This window comes from Mus pahari, chromosome 17 (assembly GCF_900095145.1).
Source record: "Mus pahari chromosome 17, PAHARI_EIJ_v1.1, whole genome shotgun sequence".
Taxonomy (NCBI): domain Eukaryota; kingdom Metazoa; phylum Chordata; class Mammalia; order Rodentia; family Muridae; genus Mus; species Mus pahari.
In genome coordinates this window covers 64,845,761-64,870,348 of record NC_034606.1, presented here as the reverse complement: position 1 = coordinate 64,870,348, position 24,588 = coordinate 64,845,761, and the positions used below count along the sequence as shown (strand labels likewise).

General features: G+C 46.5%; 2 protein-coding genes across 2 annotated transcripts in view; both read right to left on the bottom strand.

Annotated features, from left to right (window-relative positions):
• Positions 1 to 1,833, bottom strand: part of Mettl7a (methyltransferase like 7A) — a 6,303-nt gene extending 4,470 nt beyond the window's left edge. Inside the window, exon 1 of the mRNA XM_021216994.2 lies at positions 1,187 to 1,833. Coding sequence (XP_021072653.1) covers positions 1,187 to 1,684 — 498 coding nt within the window. The 5' untranslated portion in view covers positions 1,685 to 1,833. The remainder of the gene's footprint in view (positions 1 to 1,186) is intronic.
• Positions 1,834 to 10,525: 8,692 nt separating this feature from the next.
• Positions 10,526 to 22,457, bottom strand: Tmprss12 (transmembrane serine protease 12). The gene is made up of 5 exons (XM_021217418.1): positions 22,271 to 22,457; positions 20,954 to 21,149; positions 18,140 to 18,408; positions 13,970 to 14,112; positions 10,526 to 11,075 (listed from the first exon to the last, which is right to left on the bottom strand). Exons 1-5 carry the CDS (start codon positions 22,428 to 22,430, stop codon positions 10,824 to 10,826), a joined length of 1,020 nt encoding a protein of 339 aa, XP_021073077.1. The 5' UTR covers positions 22,431 to 22,457; the 3' UTR covers positions 10,526 to 10,823.
• Positions 22,458 to 24,588: the final 2,131 nt, after the last annotated feature.

Here is a 24,588-nt window from a genome sequence, read left to right as displayed (position 1 = left end):
AAAAGCTGTGTTTGTTTCTGTTAGACTTTTTTTTTAAAGTTTTCATTTGTTTTGATTTTTGATAGAATTTTATTACATAATTCAGGCTGGCCTTGATCACCATGCATAGCCCAGGCTTGCCTCTGAGACCCAGAGACTGTCAGTGGGTTTGTATGTGTGATCCGCCATACCCAGCTCTTTATCTTTGTAATCATTACAGAGTTACTGACTATAATAAGCTCCCATCCACACACAGTCTCCTTCTAGTTTGCAGTACTGCAAATGCTCTTTTAATGTTCATGCTTGGGGTGCTAGAGAGATGGCTCAGTGGTTAAGAGCACTGACTGCTCTTCCAGAGGTCCTGAGTTCAAATCCCAGCAGCCACATGGTGGCTCACAACCATCCAGTGCCCTCTTCTGATGTGTCTGAGGACAGCTACAGTGTCAGTGTACTCAAATAAACAAAACAAAGAAATCTTGAGAGAGAGAGAGAGAGAGAGAGAGAGAGAGAGAGAGAGAACCCAAGGGATGGACAAGGTTTTACATATGTGTAGCTATAGATGAATCTCTAATAGAGATAGTACATTCACTTGACATTTTGATGTTTCTCAATGAGCGTTCCAAACCCCTTCCTGAATGAGGGGGTCCTTACCAGACCCCCCTCCCCACCCCCAGCACTACAGACTGTAAGTCTCTGAAACTGTCCTAAGCAATCACGGCCTTACAGTCTGTCTCATGATTGTCTACTTTAGTTTATTCTCTGGTTCCTGCCCAGTTGCTCATCTTTTTCTCTGACCGATTTCAAAACACCGAATTAGTATCTGTAAATTTTTCTTGTTTTATTTTGGAGACATGGTCTCTGCGCATCGCTGGCTGACCGAGCCCTCACTATGTAGAGCAGTCTGGCCTGAACCTCTAGAGATCCACCTGCCTCTGCCTCCCAGTGCTGGCCAGGACTTGTAAGGTTTCTTGCTTGTTTTAGTGGTATGACCCCCCTCAGCTGTTTCTGGGAGCTTCTGTTACCAAGTTTGACATTTAAACTATCCACAGTCTTTTCCCCCTCGACAGTTTAGAACTTTCTAGATTCTGATTTGTCAGCCCTTACTCTCTTTTGCAAAATTCTTCTGGAGTCATTTGTTTTTATTGGTTTAGAACCCACCCTCACTCATGATAGCTGCAGCTAGCCAGTCCTCACTCCTGCCACTCACCGGCTTCAGCACTCGGCACACCTCACGCAGAATCTTCTCTTGGTTCTTCACTGAGCACAGCACCAGGGTGCAGACCACCACGTCCACAGAGCCATCGGTCACCTGGTGCATGTCCTCCCCTGCTGCCACCAGGAAGCGCTCAAACTGCAGCTGCCGGTTCTCTGCGACGCTCTTGAACAAGAACTTTTCGAAGTTGGGGTTGGGGTCGATACAAGTGACCCTGCAGCCGGGGGGATAGAACTTGAAGTTGGCCCCGGTGCCACAGCCCACCTCCAGCAGAGTCAGCTTCCCTGAGGGGCCCGCAAACTCCTGCAGATTGCTGAAGAGCTCCCGCTTTCGGCTCGCCATCTGCTCATTGTACATCACGGTGAATCGCTTCAGGAAGTAGGGAAAGCACTTTTTGCATACCCAGCTCCACACCCCTAGAAGGTTCAGTAGAAACATGGGAAGCGCCAGGGTACAGACCACCAGCCGCAGGGCCAGGACGGCGAGCGTCATCTTTGTGAATAAAGGAGAAAGGGCTACTGCTTCCCCAGAAGTGTCTCCTCGGGAAGGAGAGCGCAGGCTCCTGGCCTATCTCCAGAGCCAATCAGGGAGGAAGGAGGCGCCGGCTGGGCCGAAAAAAACAAAACAAAACAAAACAAAACAAAAAACAAAATTGCAGAGCTGGGTAGGGCTCGGATTGCAGCCTGACTCCCACCCCGCCCCACCCCCACCCCGTCTCACCCCCACCCTATCCTCACAGGCCGGCTAGCAGTGGTCCAAGACTGCCCCTCCCCCCGCCCTGGCATCTCTTTGGAGGGTTGCAGCCTGAACCCTGACCCTGGTCCTGCCTGGTTTTGTTTGGGTCTGGAGGCTGCAGCTAGTTTCCTGTCTCTGTTGGTTAGTGAACAGTGTGTACTTTCGTGTCACCCACCCCTTTTTTAGAAAGAGTCCCCACGTGGAGCCGGTCAGCGCACCAGGGAAGAGACCCCTTTTTATTGCAAGCTTATTCTTCCCTTCTCCTCTCCCCACCCCACCCCAAAACCTGTTTTTGTGTGAAGGAAGTGAAAGGAAATCCTGCCAAGCCTCACCCAACAGTTTCTCAGTTCTCATTCTGAACTGAGCATTTCAGCAGTTAATTATTCATCAGAAGGATCTTTGCTATGTCACTGTTTCGAGCTGTTTGACAGTTTAAAATGCAACTGTCAATCTTATTATACTTGGTTATTATGTAATTCCGCCCATTTAGAGTAGAGGCGCTCAGGATAGTCCCCGTTTGGCGTCTGATGGGCTTTATAAAGTGCCTTCAAGCCCCAGTCTGTTTGGTTGGGGTTTGTTCTGGGTCTTGCTCCTTAGCCCCAGCCGGCCTTGAATTCTCTTGATCCCTCTGTGACTTCTCAAGCAGCGCTGAGATGGCAGGTCTCTGTCACAATGCCCAGCTGCTTTGAGTTCAGAATTGTTTTTTTGAGTCATAAATTCACAAAGAAGATAAATTACTTTTAAATTGTTTGTTTTCATTTTCAACATATGGTCTTACAGGCCATAATCGAGTTAAGAACTATCTAAGTGATTCTACGATTCTACTTAAAACTTGAGTGCCTTTGATGTGTGAATGACAGTGGGAACAGATATAGCTAAAAGATTTAGGAAACTAATATATTCAGAATCTTCAGCAAGTCAGATCAACAAAGTCACTCTGCTGATTTCCAGAGGAGATGACCTGAGACCAGCACAGCCATCTGATAATACAGGCGTGGCGGTCGCAGAATCCAGAGGGGAAAAACTCATATCCTGAAACGGGAGTGGTAGGCACTGGCTGAGCTGGGTTCTGTTTTAATTCTTGTATTTGGAGGCAGAGGTGGTACTGAGGCCTGAACTCTGGGCTTTTCGCATTCCAGGGAAGTACTCTGTCACTGATCCCTAATCCAGAAAGACGTGTGTATGAAGGGTTTAATGTCTACTCATATTTTATATACCCTACACATGTTACAAATGCAACAGCCTGGCCTGGTGGCACACATCTTAATCCCAAAACTGGCGAGACAGAGGCAGGCAGATTTTATGAGTTCAAGGCCAGCCTGGCATATACAGTGAGTTCTACAATACTCCTCTCAGAACTATAGAAGAGAGAGACCTGTCAAAAAAACCAACCAACCAGGAATATTACACCAACTATTCCACATGTGTGTGTGCTGGAGCACATACATATATGTGCAGAGGCCAGAATGTTTCAATTTCTCCACTTTCACTATTTTTTTCTCTTCTCCTCCCCCCTTCCCTTTTGCTCCAGCCCTGCTCACTCTGGCCTATAGCGTTTTTTGTTTGTTTGTTTGTTTTTTTGTTTCTCATTAAGGATAGTTGTGAGCCATCATGTGGTTGCTGGGATTTGAACTCATGACCTCTGGAAGAGCAGTCAGTACTCTTAACCGCTGAGCCATCTCAACAGCCCTCATTATTTTTTTTTTTTTAATAAAAATGTATTTACTTAGACACATTCAGAATATTAACACAACAGTTGCATAGTTGGGTTTTTTTTTTCCATTACAGAATGGTATTCAGCTAATAGAACAACCCTAATTCTCAGATGAGCTGCATCAGACAACTGGCGATGGGGGATAAACTACACCAAAAAAGAACTACACAAAAAATCAAAACAAACAAACAAAACAAAACAACTGCTTTAAATTTCCACATCAATTTATAACCCCCAGACTGCACCAGGTAAAGTTAGTGGTTGTTGAAATACCACCAGGACAGGGCTGTCTGAAGACATATTTGGTAGTGTAGTTAACTAAACACAAAAAGGACACTATATAGTTAAAAAAAAAATCCATGGCCTTACATTGCAATTTTTTCTTTAAAAGGGGTTAGTTGTGTTTTGGAGACTTAAATAGCTTATAGACAAGGAAAAAAAACTGTGCTAGAACCAACTTCATCCTCATCTCATCACCACCATCATCATCAGCTTTGGCCTCCTCTTCCTCGGCTTCTTCCTCACCCTCTTCATCCTCCTCCTCATCTTCCTCTCCTCTTTTTCTTGCTCCTTTCAGCCGTGACCATCCCCCTTTTCTGCTACCTTGGGTTCCCATTAGCTCTGTAGGCAGCGTTTTCCCTTCAGCTCCACAGCCCCCTTCCCACGGGACTGCATGTCGCCCACGCGATGCTGCTCCACACCTCGCCACCTCTCCTGGTTTCTTCAACATCAGCAGTGGATAAGCCAGGACCATGATCTTTGCTTTGTGGGTGGGACTCGGAACAGCACAAGAAGCAGGCAGAAGGAAGCCGCTTGGGTGCGTTGGATCCTTGAACTTCTTTTTGGTCTCCTCTTTGAGGCGATGTAGGCATTCATTTCTCTTTCATAATGAGCCTTGTCCGCCTTTGCTATGTCTTCAAATTTCTCCTTCTCTTTGGTGGACATGGTCCCCGTCTCTCTGAGTTCGTAGAGAACACTGTGGAGCTGACGCGCTGGTACAAACATCCAGGTGCCGCCCCTTCTCCAAGTTCCAGCAACTTTGCACAAACATGCATATAAGGACATTTTGCCTCTTGACTTCTTTGGCTGTGCTCAAAGGATTTTCCTCCGCAAGGCACAGGGTCGCCCAGTGCCTGCCCGGCTCTTACCCCCCACCCCCACCCTGGTTGTCTCTGTGGAGCGCAATGAACCACAACGGCTGTGTGAATGGGAGCCAGCTATTGTTTGTTTTATATTTGTTTTTGTTTTTGTTTTGGTATTTTTGTGACAGAGTCTCACTCTGTACCCCTAAGTATCCTGGAACTACCAGGCTGGCCTCGAACTTACAGAGATCCACCTGTCTCTGCCTCCTAAGTGCTGGGATTAAAGGAGTATGCTACCGTGCCTACCTCCTGATTATTATTTTTTCAGTCTTACATGTTTGGGTGTTTTCTCTATGTGTGTGCACCACGTGTGTGCCTGGTGCCTGCAGAGCCAGACAAGGGCATCAGGTCCCCTAGGACTAGAGTTACAGGCAGCTGTGAGCCCTTGGCAAGAGCAGCAAATGCCCTTAACCTCTGAACGGCCTCTCCAGCCCCTACTGAATTCATTTTTTAAGATCTCTGAAGTAGAAATTGACCTAAACTTTACCTGTTTTGTGTGTATAGTTAACATTTGAGGTATGGATGCATCCCGTGTCAGCAGGAACACAGTATGTCACTCTCTGAGTGTCCTTTTGCTCTTTCTTGCTCTCCCTCCTCCTTCCCCCCTCCTCTCAGAGCAACTGTGGCTCGTTTTTTTCTCAACTAATTTCACATATGTAGATCATACAGTAGTGACTTCCCCACCTGACTCTGACTCAGCACATTTGCTTTGGAGAAGAAAGGAGGCTTCCATAGCGTAAATACAGAAGAGAACTTAGACAGTGGTAACATTTATGTTAAGTTGTGTGTGCACATGAATGCACATGCCAAGGGCCCTAGAACAAGGACAAGTTTGGGGGGGGGTCCTCTCCTCCCACCTTGCTGAAGCAGGGGCCCTCTTGTTTCTACAGACCAGCTGACTTACTGGCTTTCATGCAGTTCTGTCCTTGCTTCTCACATCACTGTAGGAGCGCTGGAATTCAGGTGTTGTAGTGCATCTCGGTGCAGGGACACCCAGGTCACGGGGTCACAGGGTGCAAGACTAGGGCAGGTACCCACTGAGCCCACCCTGCCCCACATGAGTTTTTAAGCAGTCAACAGATCAGGGACCGTTTTACTGCTTCACTACTTGTTACACCCATTTGTGATAAGCTTATCACTTGCTGATACTGATATGTGATTGGGTTATTTCCAGTTTGGAGCTATGAAAAAATTAAGCTATTAGGAGGCTGGGCCTGGTGGCACTGCCTGTAAGCCCAGCAGGGCAGGGACAGGGGCAGGGGCAAGGGCATCTTGAATTCAAGGTCAGTCTGTTTCATACAGTGAGGTCTATGCCAGCCAGGGATACATAGTGAGACCCTAACCCAACAACAAAAGAACCCTTTCCTACCGCTGTGTGTGTGTGCCTCTGTCTGTGCCTGGGAGCAGGGGACGCATGAGTGTGCATGTGTATGTGCAACTGTGCACTTGTGCATGTGTGTGCACGCGTGTGCTCATGTGTATACATATGTGTGCATGTGCACATAGTGTATATGTGTGTGTGTGCATGTGTGTGTGTTTGTGTGTGGGAATGTGTGCATGCCCACATATACAATTACATTAGCTACTTTTCTATTGCTGTGATAAACCACCATGAGCAAGGCCACTTATGACAAAAGAGCATTGAATTGGGTGTACAGTTCCCAGAGGGGTAGAGCCCATGACGGCTGAGCAACGGCCTGGTGAAAGTGAAGGTGTCATGGCAGCAAGAGCGGCTGAGAACTCACACCTCATACGGCAAGCAGGGGACAGAGGGACCTCTGAGCCCACTCAGTGTGATCTCCAGTGTCACACTGCCTTCAAAAAAGCCACATAGCCCTGGCTGTCCTAGAATCCAGTAGATCCAGCTGTCCTGGAACTGACAAAGATCTGTCTACTCCTGAGTGCTGAGATTAAGGATATGTGTCACTGCGCAGTCATAGGGCCACACCTTCTAATCCTCCCTAAGCAGACACCAAATGTAGACTGAACTGGCTGGTTTACTGTGTCAATTTGACACAAGCTGAAGTTATCACAGAGAAAGGAGCCTCCCTTGAAGAAATGTCTCCATGAGATCCAGCTGTAAGGCATTTTCTTAAATAGTGATCAATGGTGGGAGGTCCCCTTGTGGGTGGTGTCATTCCTGGACTGGTAGTCTTAAGTTCTATAAGAGCAAGCTAAGCGAGCCAGGGGAAGCAAGCCAATAAGGAACATCCCTCCATGGCCTCTGCATCAGCTCCTGCTTCCTGACCTGTTGGAGTTCCAGTCCTGACTTCCTTTGGTGATGAACAGCAATGTGGAAATGTAAGCTGAATAAACCCTTTCCTCCCCAACTTACTTCTTGGTCATGATGTGTGTGCAGGAATAGAAACCCTGACTAAGACAGGAGCAAGTATTCGAATGCCTGAGACACGGTGTGCATGTGTGAAGGTCAGGGGACTACTTGTGAGAGTTGTCAGGACTGGGTGTCAAGTGCCTTTACCTGCTAAGCCGTCTTGCTGTCACACCCCTAATTGTATTGTTTTGTTTTTGAGATGTGGTCTCTCCTAGCCCAGGCTAACCTCAAGCTTTGCTTGTAACTAAGGATGAGCTTGGACTTGCCGTCTCCCTGCCTCCACCTCCGGAGTGCTGGGATTGTGGGAGTGGGTATCAAAGCTGGGTTTTGTGCATGCTAGGCAAGCACTCCCCTTATAGATGGCTGTGAGCCATCATGTGGTTGCTGGGAATTGAACTCAGGACCTCTGGAAGAGCAGTCAGTGCTCTTAACCACTGAGCCATCTCTCCAGCCCCACTTTTCCACTTTTTTGAAGATGGCTCTGGAGGTGTCTTGAAAGGATGATAACCAGTCTTCGTTATGTTTAATTGCTATGCTAAGACACCTTGACCAGGGCAGCTCATAGAAGAAAGAATTTATTTATAGTTGTAGAGGATGAGTCCATCCTCACAGAAGGGAGATGGAGGTAGGAGACAGACATGATGCTGCAGCAGGAGCTAAGAGCTCACTCACATCTGACCCACAAGCTCAAGGGGGAGGGAGGGAGGGAGGGAGGGAGGGAGGGAGGGAGGAGAGAAGAGGGAGGATAAAAGCAAGAGAGCTGACTGGTAAAGAGGTGGGATGTTGAAACCTCAAAACCTACCCCCAGTGGCACGCCTCCTCCAGCAAGGCCACACCTACTAATCCTTCCCAAACTGTTCCACCAACTGGGGACCAAGTATTCAAATCAATGTGCCTGTAGGGGCTGTTCTCACTAAAACCACCATATAACCTGGTAAGATAAAACCAGAGGAAGAGCTGGAGATGTCAGTGACTAAGTCTTTTTGAGGGGGTGGGGGCAGGCAAACTAAGAGAGACTCGTGTGTGTGTGTGTGTGTGTGTGTGTGTGTGTGTGGTGCTGGACTTAAAGGGGAGTGCCACCACACCTGGCTGGTGGCTAAATCTTAAGAAGCCGATGAGTAAGCAGACCCACGAGACCCACGGCTGTGCAAGGGGCTTAGATGCAAAGGCAGGCTTCTGCTTTTGCTTCTGCTTTTGTTTCTGCTTCTGTTTAGTTTTTACTGAAGTAGGCCAGGGGTGTTGCTAGTGAACACCAAGGATGCGCCAAAGATCTGCCTGTGCCTACCATCTTAAGCCGTGGTGGTGGCAAGTGCACCCAAATCCAGATTCTTATATTCGTATTATTTTAATGTGATTTTGGAGATTAAACTTGGGTCCTCAGGTTTACAAGGTCAGCACATTGCCAACTGAACTCTCTTCCCAGCCCTGTCTCAAGACAGCGTTCCTTCTTTTTTGGTTGTGAGTCTAGCCTTTAGCAACTGAGCCATCTTTCCAGCCCCTACCCCCTTTTAAGTTTTTAACTTTTTATTTTTGTTTAAGTACTTTTTATTTAACCATTTTTAAATGATTTTTTTAAAGACTTATTTATTTTGTGCGAGTACACTGTCGCTGTCTTCAGACACACCAAAAGATGGCATTGGATCCTATTACAGATGGTTGTGAGCCACCATGTGGTTGCTAGGAATTGAAGTCAGGACATCTGGAAGAACAGTCAGTGCTCTTAACCACTGAGTCATCTCTCTAGCCCTTATTTAACTATTTTTAACTATATTTAAAAAGTAGTGTGTGTGCACAAGGGCACATGTGTGTGCATATGCACATATGGGTGCATGTACCCAGAGAGGCCAGAAGGGGGCATCAACTCCTCTATCAGTTGAGCTACTTTCTCAACTCTTTTCAATATTTTAAGTTCTTGAAGATTGTGTGTGTGTGTGTGTGTGTGTGTGTGTGTGTGTAGAACACAGGCATACATGCCAGGGTACATGTGTGGAGGTCAGAGGACAACTGTGGGAGTCACTTGTCTCCTTTACTACGTGGGTCCCAGGGATCACAATCAGGTTGTCATGGTCTTGGCCGCAAACACACTCACCTGCTGAGCTATCTCATTGGCTCTCTACTCTAAAAGTTCTATTTGTCATACCATGAAGCATAACAATTTTGTACTCAAACACCACTACATATTTACTCTCTGCCTCAACTCGCATGTTAGGGTGTTAAGATGATGCCTGGTGTGCGGGCTCACATCTAGTAAGCCCAGCAACTGGAAGGCAGGGATAGGAGGGTCAGGAGTTCAACGCCAGCCAGAACTGCGTAAGGCCCTGCTTCAACAAGGACAACACCTTAGAATACATTACTTGTTGGGCACCGGCCGTGGGGAAACAGAGGTGGGAGTGACCCACCAGAGCTCGGAGACACTGGGTGGGTGGAGACTGCAGCACGCTCTCCACTCCACACTGCCAGATGGGTGTCTGGCTGTGGGAAGCCATGGAACCCCAGTCCGTGGAGGTGGGGAGGGAGCAATCCGGGGTCCCCGGACCTCACGGAGGCTAAGGACAAAAGGTTCTCAATCTCAGACATCGCAGACATTGCTGTATGTCACAGAAGAGCTGAGAACGAGGTGGGGGCCCCGGGGCGGCTTGGTCAGCCCCCGGACGAAGGAAGAAGGGGCAGGGGGGAAAGGGTGCTGGCTGGTTTCCCCCGCGGGTGAGAGTTCTTGATTTGGTCTGGTGCCTGCAAAGGCTGGGAGGCCTTCCTGTAGGAGATTAGATGGGCTCTTTAGGGGTAGGCCCATTCCATTGCTCCAGCACAGCAGGTTTTGATGAGCAGAGTCGGGCCATGGTTTTAGAGCTTTATTATAGAAAAGCGGAGAGAGAAGAGTAAAGAAGCAGAGGGCGGCCATAGCCGGGGGAGAGAGAAAGCAAGAGAAGCATATGTATTCTGGACTCCATAGTGAACCCTCATCTCGGAATCCGTATGAGAATGACTTTCAGGTGAATGCTTCAGCGCCATCGCTACCCTGGCCCAGCCGGAGTGAGTGGTTTTGCTTACCTCCTCTCTCTCCCGTCGTACTGGGGTCTCAGCCCATGCTCAGAAACAGTGGAGCAGACCGACTGGGACCCTTCTGCTGCCACATCCAAGTTAATAAGGAAGTAAAATAAAATCCAACTTAAAACATCTTTTAATTAGTTTATAAAAAAAAAATCCAATTGAGGCTGGAGAGAGGGCTCAGCAATTAAGAGCACTGGGTGCTCTTCCAGAGGTCCTGAGTTCAATTCCCAGCACCTACTTGGGAGTTCACAACCATCTGTAACTCCAGCTCCAAGAAATCTAACACCCTCACACAGACATACATGTAGGAAAAACACAAATTCACATAAAATAAAAGTAAATCATTAAAAAAGTTTTCAATTAAATTATAAGCTGTTTATTGGTTTTTATACACATAAAGTACATAGTGAACAAATATTTTATACAACCCCTAGGAAAGTATTCCAAATACAGAATTATGAATCAAGGTTTAGTGAGGAAACATGGGGTTTGGTGCCCAAAGTCACAACTATGTACTTGTCACAATCCTTTTTGTTAAAAAAACAAAAACAAAAACAAAAACAACCCAGTGTTGACGTGGACGCACTAGAGTGAGCCAAGCAGACAGTTTTCTGGTGTAGACACCGCAGGGGCAGAGTGACCCTCCGCCCCAGAGGTTCCTTATGTTACTCCTAGTAGGATGACAGAACCTAGGGCTATGAGGACCTGGCCAAATACCATGTCCACATTGAACAGGCGGTTGGTGTTTCCTTGTGATAAATACTGTGTTATCCACTGCTGGAAGAAGTCCGGGTTGCTATAGACACCGGGGAAATGTCTCCGCCCACAGCCATGTCCGTAACTGGTGACTCCCATCACAAAGTACCTTCTGTGCTCCGGTAGGTAGCACATCAGTGGCCCACCGCTGTCACCCTGCCAGAGATCCCAAGAGAGTTTGGTTATGTCTTAGCAATCACAGAGCTGAGACAACTTGGCTACACGACACCTGCTCTGTGAATGTCCCTTCTCGGCATACCTCCAAGGACAGCACAGGTTTTCTTTCTACACTTACACTCGGGGTAAAGCACGGGGAGGGGCACAGGGAGCTGGTGTTTTGCTGGGACGGCTCCAGGCCACACACATTACTAAGACGCCCCCTTAACATGTGAATATAACACTTGGGAAATCAGGACAACATTTTCAGCCTAATATTCCAACTTATACAGGAGGTGTGTCACTTGCTCAGGTACAGAGGGGGATCAATTCATCTGCATGGCTGTGAACTGGAATATACTATAAATGAAATTGTTTGGATCTCACAACACAGTTCTCAGGAGAAACATAATTGAGGAAGAATAGAAAAGATTGAAAACCACTGACCACTGGCACGTTTCCTTTGCTTTAGCATCGTGTGGGAAAGGCTCTATTCAGCTGAGAAAGTGCTTCAGCCTGTGTGCCCGCCCTTTGCTACCACGCCTTGTCCTCAAGTGTTGAGATTGGCTGATGCGGCAGGTGTGAGGCAGGGGAAGGCTGTCAACAGTGTCCTAAGTAACCAGCTTCTCACGCTTTCTACAAGACCCAAAAGTGCTGGTCATGAGTGCTGGCCCTGCCCTCATAGCCACAAGGAAGCCCAAGTCATTCTTTCCGTGTCTGGAGGTTAAGGACCGGTTCTGAGCAGGCACTCAATGGTTATTGAAGTAATTGTTTTTGATGGTGTTTTCTCAGGGATGCCATTCATTTAAGCCACATGTTTCACACATAAAGATGTTTAAGGAAGAGACCACAGGAGACATACACCCCAGATTGCAGGAATAGGAACACACAGGAAGAGAAGTCAGGGCACTTGTGTGGAGTGCAGAGCACCTATGTGCAGTTCAGGGCAGTGGGCTTGGAAGCAGCAATAGGCATAAGGAGTCAACACGAGAGGGCTGACATGGCACAGTTAGAATTGAGAGTTCCAGTTTCCCACATGGAGAAAGAGTCATATGAGATAAGACCAGAAGGAAATTGGATTTCATAAAAACTGGAAACTTAAGGTCCAAATAATACTCTGTACAAAAACAAATAGCTGGGTGTAGGGTTCATGCCTTGAACCCCAGCACTTGGAGGCAGATGCAGGCAGAGCTCTGAGTTCTGGGCCAGCCTGGACTACACAGTGAGACCTTGTCTCAAACAACAAGCAAATAACAAATGAGGTCAGTGGCAAAACATTGCTAACATGCACAAGGCCCTGGCATGGCTCCTCAGCACAAAGCAACAATGGCCAGACACAGCAGCAGCAACAAAACACGGTAGACAGAACGGGGGTGGGGTGGGGTGGGGGGGGTGAGGCTTGTAGAGCACTCGTGTAGAGCGGGTATTCAGAATTGGGATAAGGGTGCGTGCTGCCTCAACTGTAAGCAAAGGAGAAGGGGAGTTGCTGTGAGCAGCAGCAGCAGCCTGTTCCCCGAGGGCAGGCACATGACAGGCAGACTCTGTCCCCTCAGGTGTGAGACAGAATAACCCCTCCTCCTTTAGTGCATTTTCATGATGAAAGGAAACAAGTAACCGCTCAGGACTACTGCACTCTCCAGTCTGAGAAACCCCAGACAGAATAAACGAGGCAGTCATGACAGACCCCATGTTGGTATTTCCAGAAATGAATCCAAGGATGTGGAGCCCGACAGGTTAGGATCTGCCTCTGTGTGGAGAGGGTGAGAGAATGAGGCGTGGTTTCCCTTTGAGTGTGGGTGCGCACATGTATGTATAAGCATCTATGTGTGTGGAGGCCACAGGATGATGTCCAGTATCTTCACATGTCATAAATGTCATGGCAAATGAGTAGCAGTCAGAGGGCAGCCTCAGCTGTCAGGTTTCTGTCCCTCTGGCCTAAGGCAGGGTTTCTCTCTTTACTGCTGCCTACAAGGCCTGCAGGCTGCTGGGATTCCCCTCTCTCTGCTTCCCATCTCCTGCACTGGCCTTGGGATTAGAGGTGTGGGTGGGCCGTGCTCTGCTATCCCTGCTCTGCTGTATCATGTCCCCAAGCTTGCACCGCAAGTGCTAACGGAGTCTTGTCTCCAGCCCTGACACCTGACTCTTAGATTTTTTTTTTTTTTTGGTGGTGACCAAAATATGTCCTGAAAGTAAACTTGAGGAGATGGCTCAACTCTAAAACCTCCACTGAGTTACACACTGCATTATGGTTCTGGGGGACAAAAAAAGAGGAGACAAAGGAGACTGGAGAGGTGGCTCAGGTTAAGAGCACTGGATGTTCTTCCAGAGGACCATGGTTCAATTCCCAGCACCCACAAGGCAGCTTGTTCACAACCATCTGTAACTCCAGTTCCAGGGGATCTGACACTCTCTTCCGGCTTCCTCAGGCACCACACACACACACACACACACACACACACACACACACACACACAGAGGCAAGTCACCCAGAAAAATAAAATAAAATAATAAGCTAGGCAGTGGTGGCTCAAAACTTTAATCCCAGCACTTGGGAGGCAGAGGCAGGCAGATTTCTGAGTTCGAGGCCAGCCTGGTAAACAGAGCAAGTTCAGGGCAACCAGGGCTACACAGAGAAATCCTGCCTCAAAAACCACACACACCCACACACACACACACACACACACACACACACACACGGGGGGGGGGGGAGGGGAGGGAGGATTGCCTGGATTTGATTCTGATAGGGATAAGAGCCCGGAAATTCAACCCAAAGAGTTTGGATGGTTGAAGTAGGAAAAACCAGAGTTTTGGATTAGGCCTGATAATTAAAATTACCAGAGCAAAGGCCTTTGGGTTCTCCGGGCTTTAGAAAACATCTAAGTCTTTGGTCTTACCCTGCATGAGTCAAAGGTTCCACTTTCGTGACCTGCACAGAATGAAGTGTTGGGAACCATTCCGCCGTAGCCCTTGTCAGAGTTACAAATCTCCCGAGAGATGAAGTGTACTTTCGCCTCTTGTAAAATGGTTGTGCCATTGCCTGTCAGCAGCAGAACAACAAAGCCCTTTAAGTTACAGCTTAACTGCAGGCAACTTTACAGTGCTTTAAAACCTTGGTATGTAGTCCACGTATGCTGACCTACACATGTAATTTTAGTATGCTGGAAGCTGAAGCAGGAGGATTGCTATTGGTTCAAGGATAGCCTGGGCCACAGAGTGAGACTCAGAAAATAAAAATGGGGCCAGTGCTGTGTGGAGTTCTGGCCGACCATGCACAAAGCCTTGGTTTCCGCCCCTACGCTGCATGAACCTGGGTGGTGATACATGTCTATGATCCCAGGATACAGGAAGGAAATGTGGATCATAAACTCAAAGTCATCCTCACCTACATAGTGAGTTTAAGGACAGCCTGGGCTACATGAGACCTTCTTTTTAAAAATGAAGACCTGAAAAACTAGAGCATACACATTTAATGAGGGTCAACCGGTTTCCTTCCTTAAGATAGGGAGTGAACGGGACTGCTCTCTATCATTGAATCAAGGTGTCTTCCCCAATGCCCTGACTGTTCAGAGCTCCTTATGCACATTCTGCCTGTGGTTCGCCCATCTGAGGCCTTCACTATATAAATGGGACTGTAGACTACACTGCATTTTCTGACCAGTTTATTTCAGGTAGGGTAATGTTATGTGTCAGTATCCTATTCCAGCTATTCCAGACCCTGGCTTTTAAAATTATATCCCCCCCCCACACTTTTTTTTTTATTTTTAGAGACAGGGTTTTTCTGTACAGCCCTGGCTGTCCTGGAACTCACTTTGTAACTCAGAAATCTGCCTGCCTTTGCCTCCCGAGTGCTGGGATTAAAGGCGTGTGCCACCACGCCCGGCTTATCCTAAGTTTTGCTAGGACATAGAAAGGAAGCAGATCTGTATATGTTTATCTTATTCATGGCCATTTTACTAAGCTCTATTCATTCTGGTTTCTCCACATCCTTGCCTGGACTTACTGTTGGCAACTGTGGTCTGCTTTGGCGAGGTAGCTTTTCAAATCATCAGCAAATTTACAACTCACTCAGCTCTACAAGTTCATAGCTCTCACAAGATCTCTGGAGCAAATCCTTTTCTCTTAGTCAAGAGCTTATCTCTCCATTCTCTGAGATGTGTCTTTTAAAGAGAATGCATTTTAAAGATGTATTTTATGTGTATGGCTGTTTTGCCTGCATGTATGTATATATGCATGCATGTAAGCATGTATGTGTGCTTGGTGCCTGTGGAGTTCAGAAGAGAGCAATGTGACCCCTAGAACTCAAGTTATAGATGGTTGTGAGCCACAATGTGTGTTCTAGGAATTGAACCAGGTCCTCTGTAAGACCAACAAGTGCTCTTAACCCCTGAACCATCTAAGAGCACACATTTACACACATACACACACACAAACACACACAGTGTGAACAGGGACAGTGCACACGCCCATCAGTGCACAGTGGTCAGGGTAGGACACTGGGTGTCCTGCTCTACTGCTCTGTGTCTTAGTCCTTTGAGACTCACACAGCCCCAGGGTTACACCTAGTCATCTGTTCTTATATCGTCACTTTATAATAACTGTCAACAGCGCATTAAGATGGCCATGCTCCCTTTTGGTTAACTAGCTAGTTAGTTTGATTTCGAGACAGTCTCTCTATGTAGCCTGGCTGGCCTGGCACTTATGTAGACCAGTCTGGCCTTGAACTCACACAGATCTGCGTGCTTCTGCCTTTTAAGTGCTGGGACTAAAGAGCTGGCCGATTATCCATGCTCTTGGTTAGGACATGGCAAGGCTGAGATTTAGAACTACAATCCTACTGTGATACTCTTCTCCTATATGATGTTATTTTCCTTATCTTCATTCAGAAGTGCTCAAGAAAAGGGCTGGAGAGATGGCTTAGTGGTTAAAAGCACTGACTGCTCTTCCAGAGGTCCTGAGTTCAATTCCCAGCAATCACATGGTGACTTAGGATCCCCTATAAGGGCAAGATGCCCTAAAAGGGCATCTGTTCCTCTCTTCCAGTGTGTGGGTATACATGCAGCAGACCACTTATACAATCAATCAATCAATCAGTGGAAACATTTTTTAAAAGTGCTCAAGAAAAACAGTAATTTATAACATTCTCCCATTACTGTCTAAATAATCACAAATAAAAAAAAAATGGATGTGCCAGGCGTGATGGCACATGCCTTTAATCTCAGCACTCGGGAGGCAGAGTCAGGTGGATTTCTGAGTTCGAGGCCAGCCTGGTCTACAAAGTGAGTTCCAGGACAGCCAGGGCTATACAGAGAAACCCTGTCTTGGGAAAAAAAATACTGCTAAATATGGAATGGTTTTTGTTGATTTGAAATAATTTCTCATAATTTCCCACAGAATTTCACTAACTCTATGAAGGAATCTGAAGGTCATTATATCCTGTAAGCATTGCTGTTAATAGAAACAAGTTGATGACTTNAGTGAGTTCCAGGACAGCCAGGGCTATACAGAGAAACCCTGTCTTGAAAAACCAAAAAAAAAAAAAATAATAATAATAAAAAAAAATAAAAATAAAAATAAAAATAAATAAAAACTGGATGTATGGTGCACATCTGCCCAGGTTCCCAGCCATCTGATTTGGGAGGTTGCTTTGAACTCCTGAGATCCCTCTGCCTCTGTCTCCCAGGTGCTGAGATGTAAGGTATACACCAGCATGCCCAGCCTCAGCCATCTTTGACAACAAGCTAGTCTGGGCTACAGGAGACCCTGTCTTAGAAAAGAAATCCATAACTACTTGCTGGGCCCACATGCAATGGAAAACAAGTCTTAGCACTTGCTCTAGTATGTTCCTAACTGATCCCCTCAAGAACCAGGTCAACATAGTAGCTAAATAATCACGCTTCAGAATCTCAGAGACCTACCTCAGTTTGAGTCCTAACTGCTTCTTTTTTGAGAGGCATGGATGGAGTGTTGGGGGAATGGGGGTAGGGAGGTAGTAGTTAAGACAGGATTTCATGTAGCCTAAGCTGGCCTTGAGTTCATTCCACATATAGCTGAGGATGACCTGGAATTCCTGATCCTCTTGGCCCACACTGGGATTACACACATATGGCACTGTTTCTAGACTCTCAGCTTTTGGCATCCATAGCCTCTGTGCTGTGGCACACACCTAGACCAGCTGGAAGGATGGTCAAACAGAATGGAGGCAGCGGGGGCAGCGGTAGTGGGGGCAGCAGCAGCGTAGGCAGCATTTGCAACAGGGATGCTGAGGGAGCAGGCGCCTGAGACAGACTTGCTCAGAAGCTGCTGCTACCAAAGCCAGCGGTTTTCTATTCTCCCCGCCAGGTGTATGGATCCACGGTCAGTGCCTGTGTGGGAGGGAGGAATCCCAGGCAGTCATCCTGCCCGATCCTGCACAGGGCATTAGATGAAAAGGAAAGTAGAGAGAGTCCTCTAATCCCCAACTTTCTGGTTTAAGTGTGAATTCTCTCATTCTGTGACCTGTAGGGACACCAGATTGTCACTCTCAGGTGTGAAATTTGTTCAAGTACCTTGGTGTGTATAACCAGAGTTCCTACTTCTGCTTATGCAAGGAAGTTTCTCTCTCCAAAAGGAAGAAAATACAAAGTAAAAATGTTCTTTGTCATAACAAAACAACTGATTTATAAGAATCAGTTGTTTAGCTCTGGGGCCAATAAAGAGGTAAAAATAAAGAAAAAATATAAAACAGGTCAGGAATAAAACCTAGTGGTCAGCTGGGCATGGTGGCGCACTTGGGAGGCAGAGGCAGGTGGATTTCTGAGTTCGAGGCCAGCCTGGTCTACAAAGTGAGTTCCAGGACAGCTAGGGCTACACAGAGAAACCCTGTCTCAAAAAAACAAAAAAAACAAAAACAAAAAACCTAGTGGTCGACTGCTCGCCTAGTGTGTGCACAGCCCTGGATCTGACCCCTCAACAGGCATCTAATCAATCAGTAGCCCAGTGCACACAAGGACATTTATATGTAAATGGATTCCCTCCCTCTACCAGCAACCAGGAAGGCACATCAGTTGGATTCAGACTATAGTTACCTTCTTCTTTGGTTCTTCCCCAGCCACTTATAAAACACGCTGTGTTTTGGTCCAGTTTTTGGAAAACACCAAAAGGTAGACAAATGGGCTGAATATAGTCATTATACCTCACGGCTCTCTTTAGCCGGAACAGTGCGATATCATTTATGAAAGTTTCCATAATGAAATCTGGTGGGATGATGATGGCTGTTATTCCTACATTCCTGGTGTGGCGGTGGCTCTGGGTGAGGTCATTGGTCCCGATCACCGCTCTCCACTTCAGAGGATCTCTGAAAGAAAGCAAATATTCTTATTACCCAGAGGTCCACTTAAATAATTTTCCTTCATTTCCCTAGATATCAGACTGAAAACAAAGTTGTAAGCGTATTTCCATGTGGCACAGAGTATAAAATAAAAGCCCAAACTTCATGGCGCAGCAGCAGAGAGAGTTAAGCTGGGCAGGACACTCAGACCAGACCCCAGCACACGAGAGCTCCATGGCCGACTAGGATAGCTTGAACTACTAGTGAATGGAGGGCTAAGTTACTCCATTTGTGGCTTTGAGATAACTACCTATTTGGAAAGAAAAGGTTAAATCCCTGAAATAACACAAATCACCAAAGTAAACCCCAAATGGATTAAAACCTTCAAGTTCTTTTCAATCAGAGGTGCTGCCTTTATGACAGGCACCATGATAGATCTGGAACTGGCTTTGAAATCATGGGAAGAGGTTAACTCTGGCAGTACAGGCTTAGCACCCATAAGGCATGGGTGGGAGGGGCAAGGGGTGCATGAGTGATGCATTGCATACATGTGTAGAATGTCATGTCATGCTAAATTAATATACACTGATAAAGACTGTTAAACAATGTAAGTTTAAAACTTGAAGCCGGGCGTGGTGGCGCATGCCTTTAATCCCAGCACTCGGGAGGCAGAGGCAGGAGGATTTCTGAGTTCGAGGCCAGCCTGGTCTACAAAGTGAGCTCCAGGACAGCCAGGGCTACACAGAGAAACCCTGTCTCGAAAAGCCAAAAAAAAACAAAAAACAAAAAAAAAAAAAAAAACCTTGAAGCTATGTGATAAGCATGTGGGAAAATATGTCCTCTCCTTTTATAATTTAAGATTTAAAAATAAACTGTGTTCTGTCTGCATATATATCTGTGCACCATGTGTGTGCCTGATGCCCAAGAATGCCAGAAGAGGACATCAGATGCCCTGAAACTGGTATCTCAGGGAACTGTAAGCTGCCAATCCAAGCATGGTCCTTGGTTAGAGTAGCCAGAGCTTTTAACCACAGAGCCATCTCTCAGGCCCCTCATTTTTAGAAATATACTAAAATAAAACATCTGGATCTTAGCACTAGAATTTTTAAAAATTAAACTAAAAAGAAGACAGGTGAATAAGGACTCTAACATGAGACAGGATTTATTTGGGTTCTTTGTTGTCGTTGTTTGGTTGGTTGGTTGGTTTTTGGGTTTGGGTTTTTTTGTATCAGTTTGGTTTGCTTTTTGACAAAGTTTTACTAGTTGTCTCGCTGCTGGGATAAACTACCCCAATAAAACCAATGTAAGGGAGAAGGCTTTATTCTGGTTCCCAGTCCTAGTCCATCACGGCAGAGAAAGCAAGGAGGCAGGAGCTTCAGGAGGCTAGACATGCTTGTCAGGAAGGGAGCAGAGGGAGGCAGATGGCCAGCCAGAGCTTAACTCCATTCTCCTTTTCACTCAGTGTAAGAAAGAAAAGTCACCTCCCTCAGGGTGGATCACGCTTCAACTAACCTAATCTAGATAATCTCACAGAGGCATGAATATACCACAGTTATAAAAGAAAATAAACAGATAAATGAGAAATGATAATGGGTGCCAGCTCCATCCCTCCACACACACTCTTTTCAGTGTTATATGCATGGCTGAAAATAGTAGCTCCATATTTACCTGGCATGGGTGAAGCCTTAGGTTCAGCCCCCAGGACCACAGAACAGCAAACATCCTCTGCCTTTTGCTAGAAGTGTACATCGGTGCTTAGAGGCAATATACCTATATGCTTGTACGAGATCTACCCACTTTGTCATCAAGGTGCCCTGATTTAATTAATATACATGATCCAAACCCTTTGGAGTTCTGTGGGACAGGGATGAACCCTTGACCAAAGGATGGTTTATTAACAAACTGCACAATGTTGCTTTCAAATAAAGCGAAAAGCAAGGCTGAACCGATCAGATAATCTATCATAAAAGTTGATGAGAAAGTTAATTAGCAAAGAGTCAGATATAGAATACAGTGCCATCCTGCCACCCCCCACTACCCCCAGCTCACCAGCATCTTAGAAGAGATGCTTCTGAGCTGGAGAGCTGGCTGGGGTCAAGAGCATTTACTGCTCTTGCAGAGGACTCGGGCTCTCCTCTCCTCCAGCATCCTCGTGATGATCACAGCCATCTATAACTCCAGATGCCCTCTCTGGCATCCCTGGGCACCAGGGATGGACACAGTGAACATACATACATACATACCACTCACATGCATAAAAAGAAACTGTTTTAGAAAAAGCAAAGAGACACTTTAGGAAAGTCTGTCATAATTGCCCCATACCGTATAAGCACTAGGATGGAAACTGAGAATTCTGCATCCGTGTGCCATGGAGGCAGTTTTGGAAATGATGTTTTGGTCACAGAGATCACATGAAAGTGGGATTGTATGACTCTAAGCAGATGAAGCCGAAGAGCCTCTGTCAGACCGCATATAGTAAAGATTAACGCAACCCACGGACAACATGGTTTTACATATACAAATAGAATATGTATACATGTATATATATGGGAGTTGTATTATGAATACCTACCTAGCCTCTTTCGTGCAGTGAGCAGCTGTGAGGACCCACCTGTCTCTCACTAGGGCACCACCACATACATGCATAAGAATGTTACCATCTTGAACCTGCAGGCTAACCTGCCATGGCCATGCGCCAGTGTCAGCTTGCGTACCTCCTATAATCCGAGACCCTTCCACTGCGCCTCTAAGTGGTGCTATTCCACAATCTAAAAACAAAGCAATACATTATTTGGAATCAACATCCATGTTTTGTGTTACTTCCTAACCTGAATACATTAGCACAATCCTTTACAGTCCTATGTACACATTGATGAGACAAGCTGAAATTTTGAATGGCAAAGGAATTTAAACAAACATGCCATATTTGATTACTTAGTAAGACACAAAATCAACATAATTTATTAATAACTCTATGGCCCAAGAATATAAAAGTTTCACTAGCTAAGTACCATGTTCTTTCCTTTGTGAAATAGTGATTAAGAGTCTAAGATCTGGGCCGGAGAGATGACTCAGTGTTTGAGAGCACTGACTGCTCTTTCAGAGGTCCTGAGTTCAAGTCCCAGCAACCACATGGTGGCTCACAACCATCTGTAATGGGATCTGATGCCCTCTTCTCGTCTGTCTGAGGACAGCTACAATGTACTCACATACATGAAACAAACAAACAAAGAAAAAGTCTAAGATCCAGCCAGCATACTAGTATACACTAGATTTCTTTGTTTCTGTTTTCGAGATAAGAGTTTCTGTATAGCTCTGGCTGGCCTTGAACTCAGAGATCACTTTCCTCTGGCTGAGGAGCGCTGGGATCAAAGGTGTGTGCCACCACCACCCGGTAGTAGTAAATACGTGTAATCCCAGCATTCAAGAGGATCAGACAGCTATATCACAAATTCCAAGCCAGCCTGGACTGTACGGTGAGACCTGTTCTCAAAGCCTGTGTGCGTGCCTGTGCCTCCATGTGTTTGGGATATAGCTCAGTAGAAAGGTTGTGTAGGAAGAATGTACATAAGTCTCCAATCTCTGGTATAAAACTAACAAGAGCTGCAATTGCTAAATCCAGACCTGCAAGCTACAGCCATCATTCTTGCCATTTAACCCACTGAATGATTGATTATTCTCCACTGCCTCCTGAGAAGGTCACCTAACAGCCCTTTGAGCCACGAACGTCAATAAGTCTGTCTAGAAAATGAGTGCGGAGCATTTTTGAGGTGTCACTGACATGGCTACCAACGGTCTGGGAGAGCTGAGTCCTGAGTGGCTGAGGTGGGGACAGCGGGCAAGGTCCCCGTGTGCTGGGGCAGCACGGCCGCGCATGACCAGATACTGCCCTTCGTGACCGGCTGCTCCTCTTCCGGAGGCCCTGGCACGGTGGCCTGACCCGGCGCCGGGCTGGAGCCCTCCCCGAGGGACAGCGAGTGCAGCTCAGAGTACGCGAGGGCGCTGCCCAGGCACAGCAGCGCGGCGGCGCTCAGCGCCCATGACGCCATGGCGGCCCCAGGCTCCAAGATGGCAGCGGAGGCGGCCAGGTCCGCGCGGTGCCTGCTGGTCCTCCGCTGCTTCCCACCTTCGCTCTCCGGAAGTCGCCCAGGAGAGGACTTCCGGGATGTGGCCGGCTCGGCTGGGAAAGAAGGCCTTCCCACAGGGCAGGGCCGTGAGCACCTCAGGGTAGGAAGACGGGCGTGAGAGGGGAAGGGAGGCCTCAATGGCGTCAGGTGAGAGAGAGCCCTGGCCTCACGAGCTTGCCCACAGGGCCTGGAAGGAGGGAGGGCGCAGGCTGCAGAAGATGTCGTCTCACGGGCACAGGCGCCATTGCTCGCCCACGCATGCTCACCTATGTCATACACCCAGGATGCCCACAATCATAAGTAAATATTTAATACGGAAAAACCTGCCAAGCATGGTGGCATGCATGCCTTTAATCCCAGCACTTGGGAGGCCGAGGCAGGGCCATCTGTGAGTTTGAGGCCAGCCTGGTCTACACAGAGAAACCCCTGCCTCGAAAAACAAACAAGCAAGTAAATAGATATAGATAGATTAAAAAAACAAACTTTGATGTGAAGTTTGCCTACATATAGATGGTATTCCCTTTATGTGGGACTGTTTCAAACAAAAATGTTAAAACTGCAGCGAATCATGCTTAATAAGCCCTGAGCATCTGTGGCCATTTTTTGTTTCCTAGCTGTTGTTGAAAGACCCACAACATGGGGACTACCCCACGTTCTGACTCAGGAGAGGCGATACCCCAAATCACTCAGGAGAAAGGGTCTTGATGCAAACCGCAAGAGGACTTTTATTCCAGGCACGCTCTGGGGTCCACAGTCGTACACCACGCAGGGGCAGAGGACCATCGGCCCTGAGTAGCTGGGAAAGGGTGTATTTAAAGGAAGAAACCACAACTCAAGGGGGTGGGGAGGGCATTATTGGAAAATACCAAAAATACCAGTTAAGAGTCATGAGGAAGTGCAAAGTCACAAGGAAAAATACCTGATAATTGTGTGGTTATTTCTCAAGACAGTTTCTATGAGCCTCTAAAAATAGCACATTTGAATAACGGGTTCCAGCAATGGTCAGGGTGACCTTTTTTTGAACGAACACCCAGGAAGCAGGTGGGTGGAAGAATGTCGCTCTCTGTTTTATGATTAGCATGCCTTGGAACATTGAGTCCTAAAGGTTACATTCTCAAGCCTGGACCTAAACGCCTAGTTTTATTGTTTTTATGTTACACTTTTTGATTGTAAGGGTCCGAAAATCGCTGGAGGACCCCACACTCAGATAGTATGTAAAAACAAAGAGTGCTTATTCTGCAAAACCAACCAGCATGCAGGGGTCAACCATTCTTTGAAATGTTGGCCCCAGACAAAGGCATGCAGGCCTTCTTATAGGGTACCAGAGGAACTTTCTGGAAGAATTAAGTAATCTAAACCTTTTTTACTGGGTGTTAGCAGTCACAGATGATCAATGGTCTACATTCCTGTGTCATGAGTGTTCAGTCATGTGATGAAACAGGGAAGATGGCCCGTTCTGAGATAAGATATTTGCCCTTTTCTGTGATTATCCCCAGGTTGTTCTTTGGGAGGGGGGTTATTTTATTTTATTCTGGATTTTATAATCTGTTCCTAGAGCTATTTTATTCTGGATTTTATGATCTGTTCATATGACTTAGTTTTTGGGATTTATTCCTGAAGCTGGTGCCTTATGGCCTTTTTTGAAAATAAGGCCTGGTCCATAAAATGGAGCAAATGGTGTTTATAGTCTCCTTTCACTGTAAACCTTGGAGTTTCTAGAAATCTCGAAACAGACTTCATTTACACTGAAAGTTATGTCTTAACTCTCTTGTATAGCTCTTGTGACCCATAGCTTATTTTTCTTTTAAGATTTATTTATTTTAATTTTATTTGAATGTTTGCTTTTGTGTATGTACGTAGACCTGGACTTACAGATGATTATGAGCCACCATGTGGGTGCTGGGCACTGAACCTAGCTCTTCTAGAATAATAGCCAGTGCTTTTATAACTTCTAAGCCCTCTCTCCATTCCCATACTTATCTTAAAAAAAAAGAAAAAAGAAAGAAAGAAAAGAATGAAAGAAGGAAAGAAAGGAAGGAAGGAAGGAAGAGAGAGAGGGAGAGAGAGAGAGAGAGGGAGG

Excerpts from the sequence above, each read along its gene's own strand:
- Tmprss12 (XM_021217418.1), bottom strand. The coding sequence starts at position 22,430 with ATGGCGTCATGGGCGCTGAGCGCCGCCGCGCTGCTGTGCCTGGGCAGC. Across the intron at positions 21,150-22,270 it reads GGAGCAGCCGGTCACGAAGG|ATTGTGGAATAGCACCACTT; the intron begins GCAGTATCTGGT and ends CTTTGTTTTTAG. Across the intron at positions 14,113-18,139 it reads GGGAAGAACCAAAGAAGAAG|GCAATGGCACAACCATTTTA; the intron begins GTAACTATAGTC and ends TGCTGCTGACAG.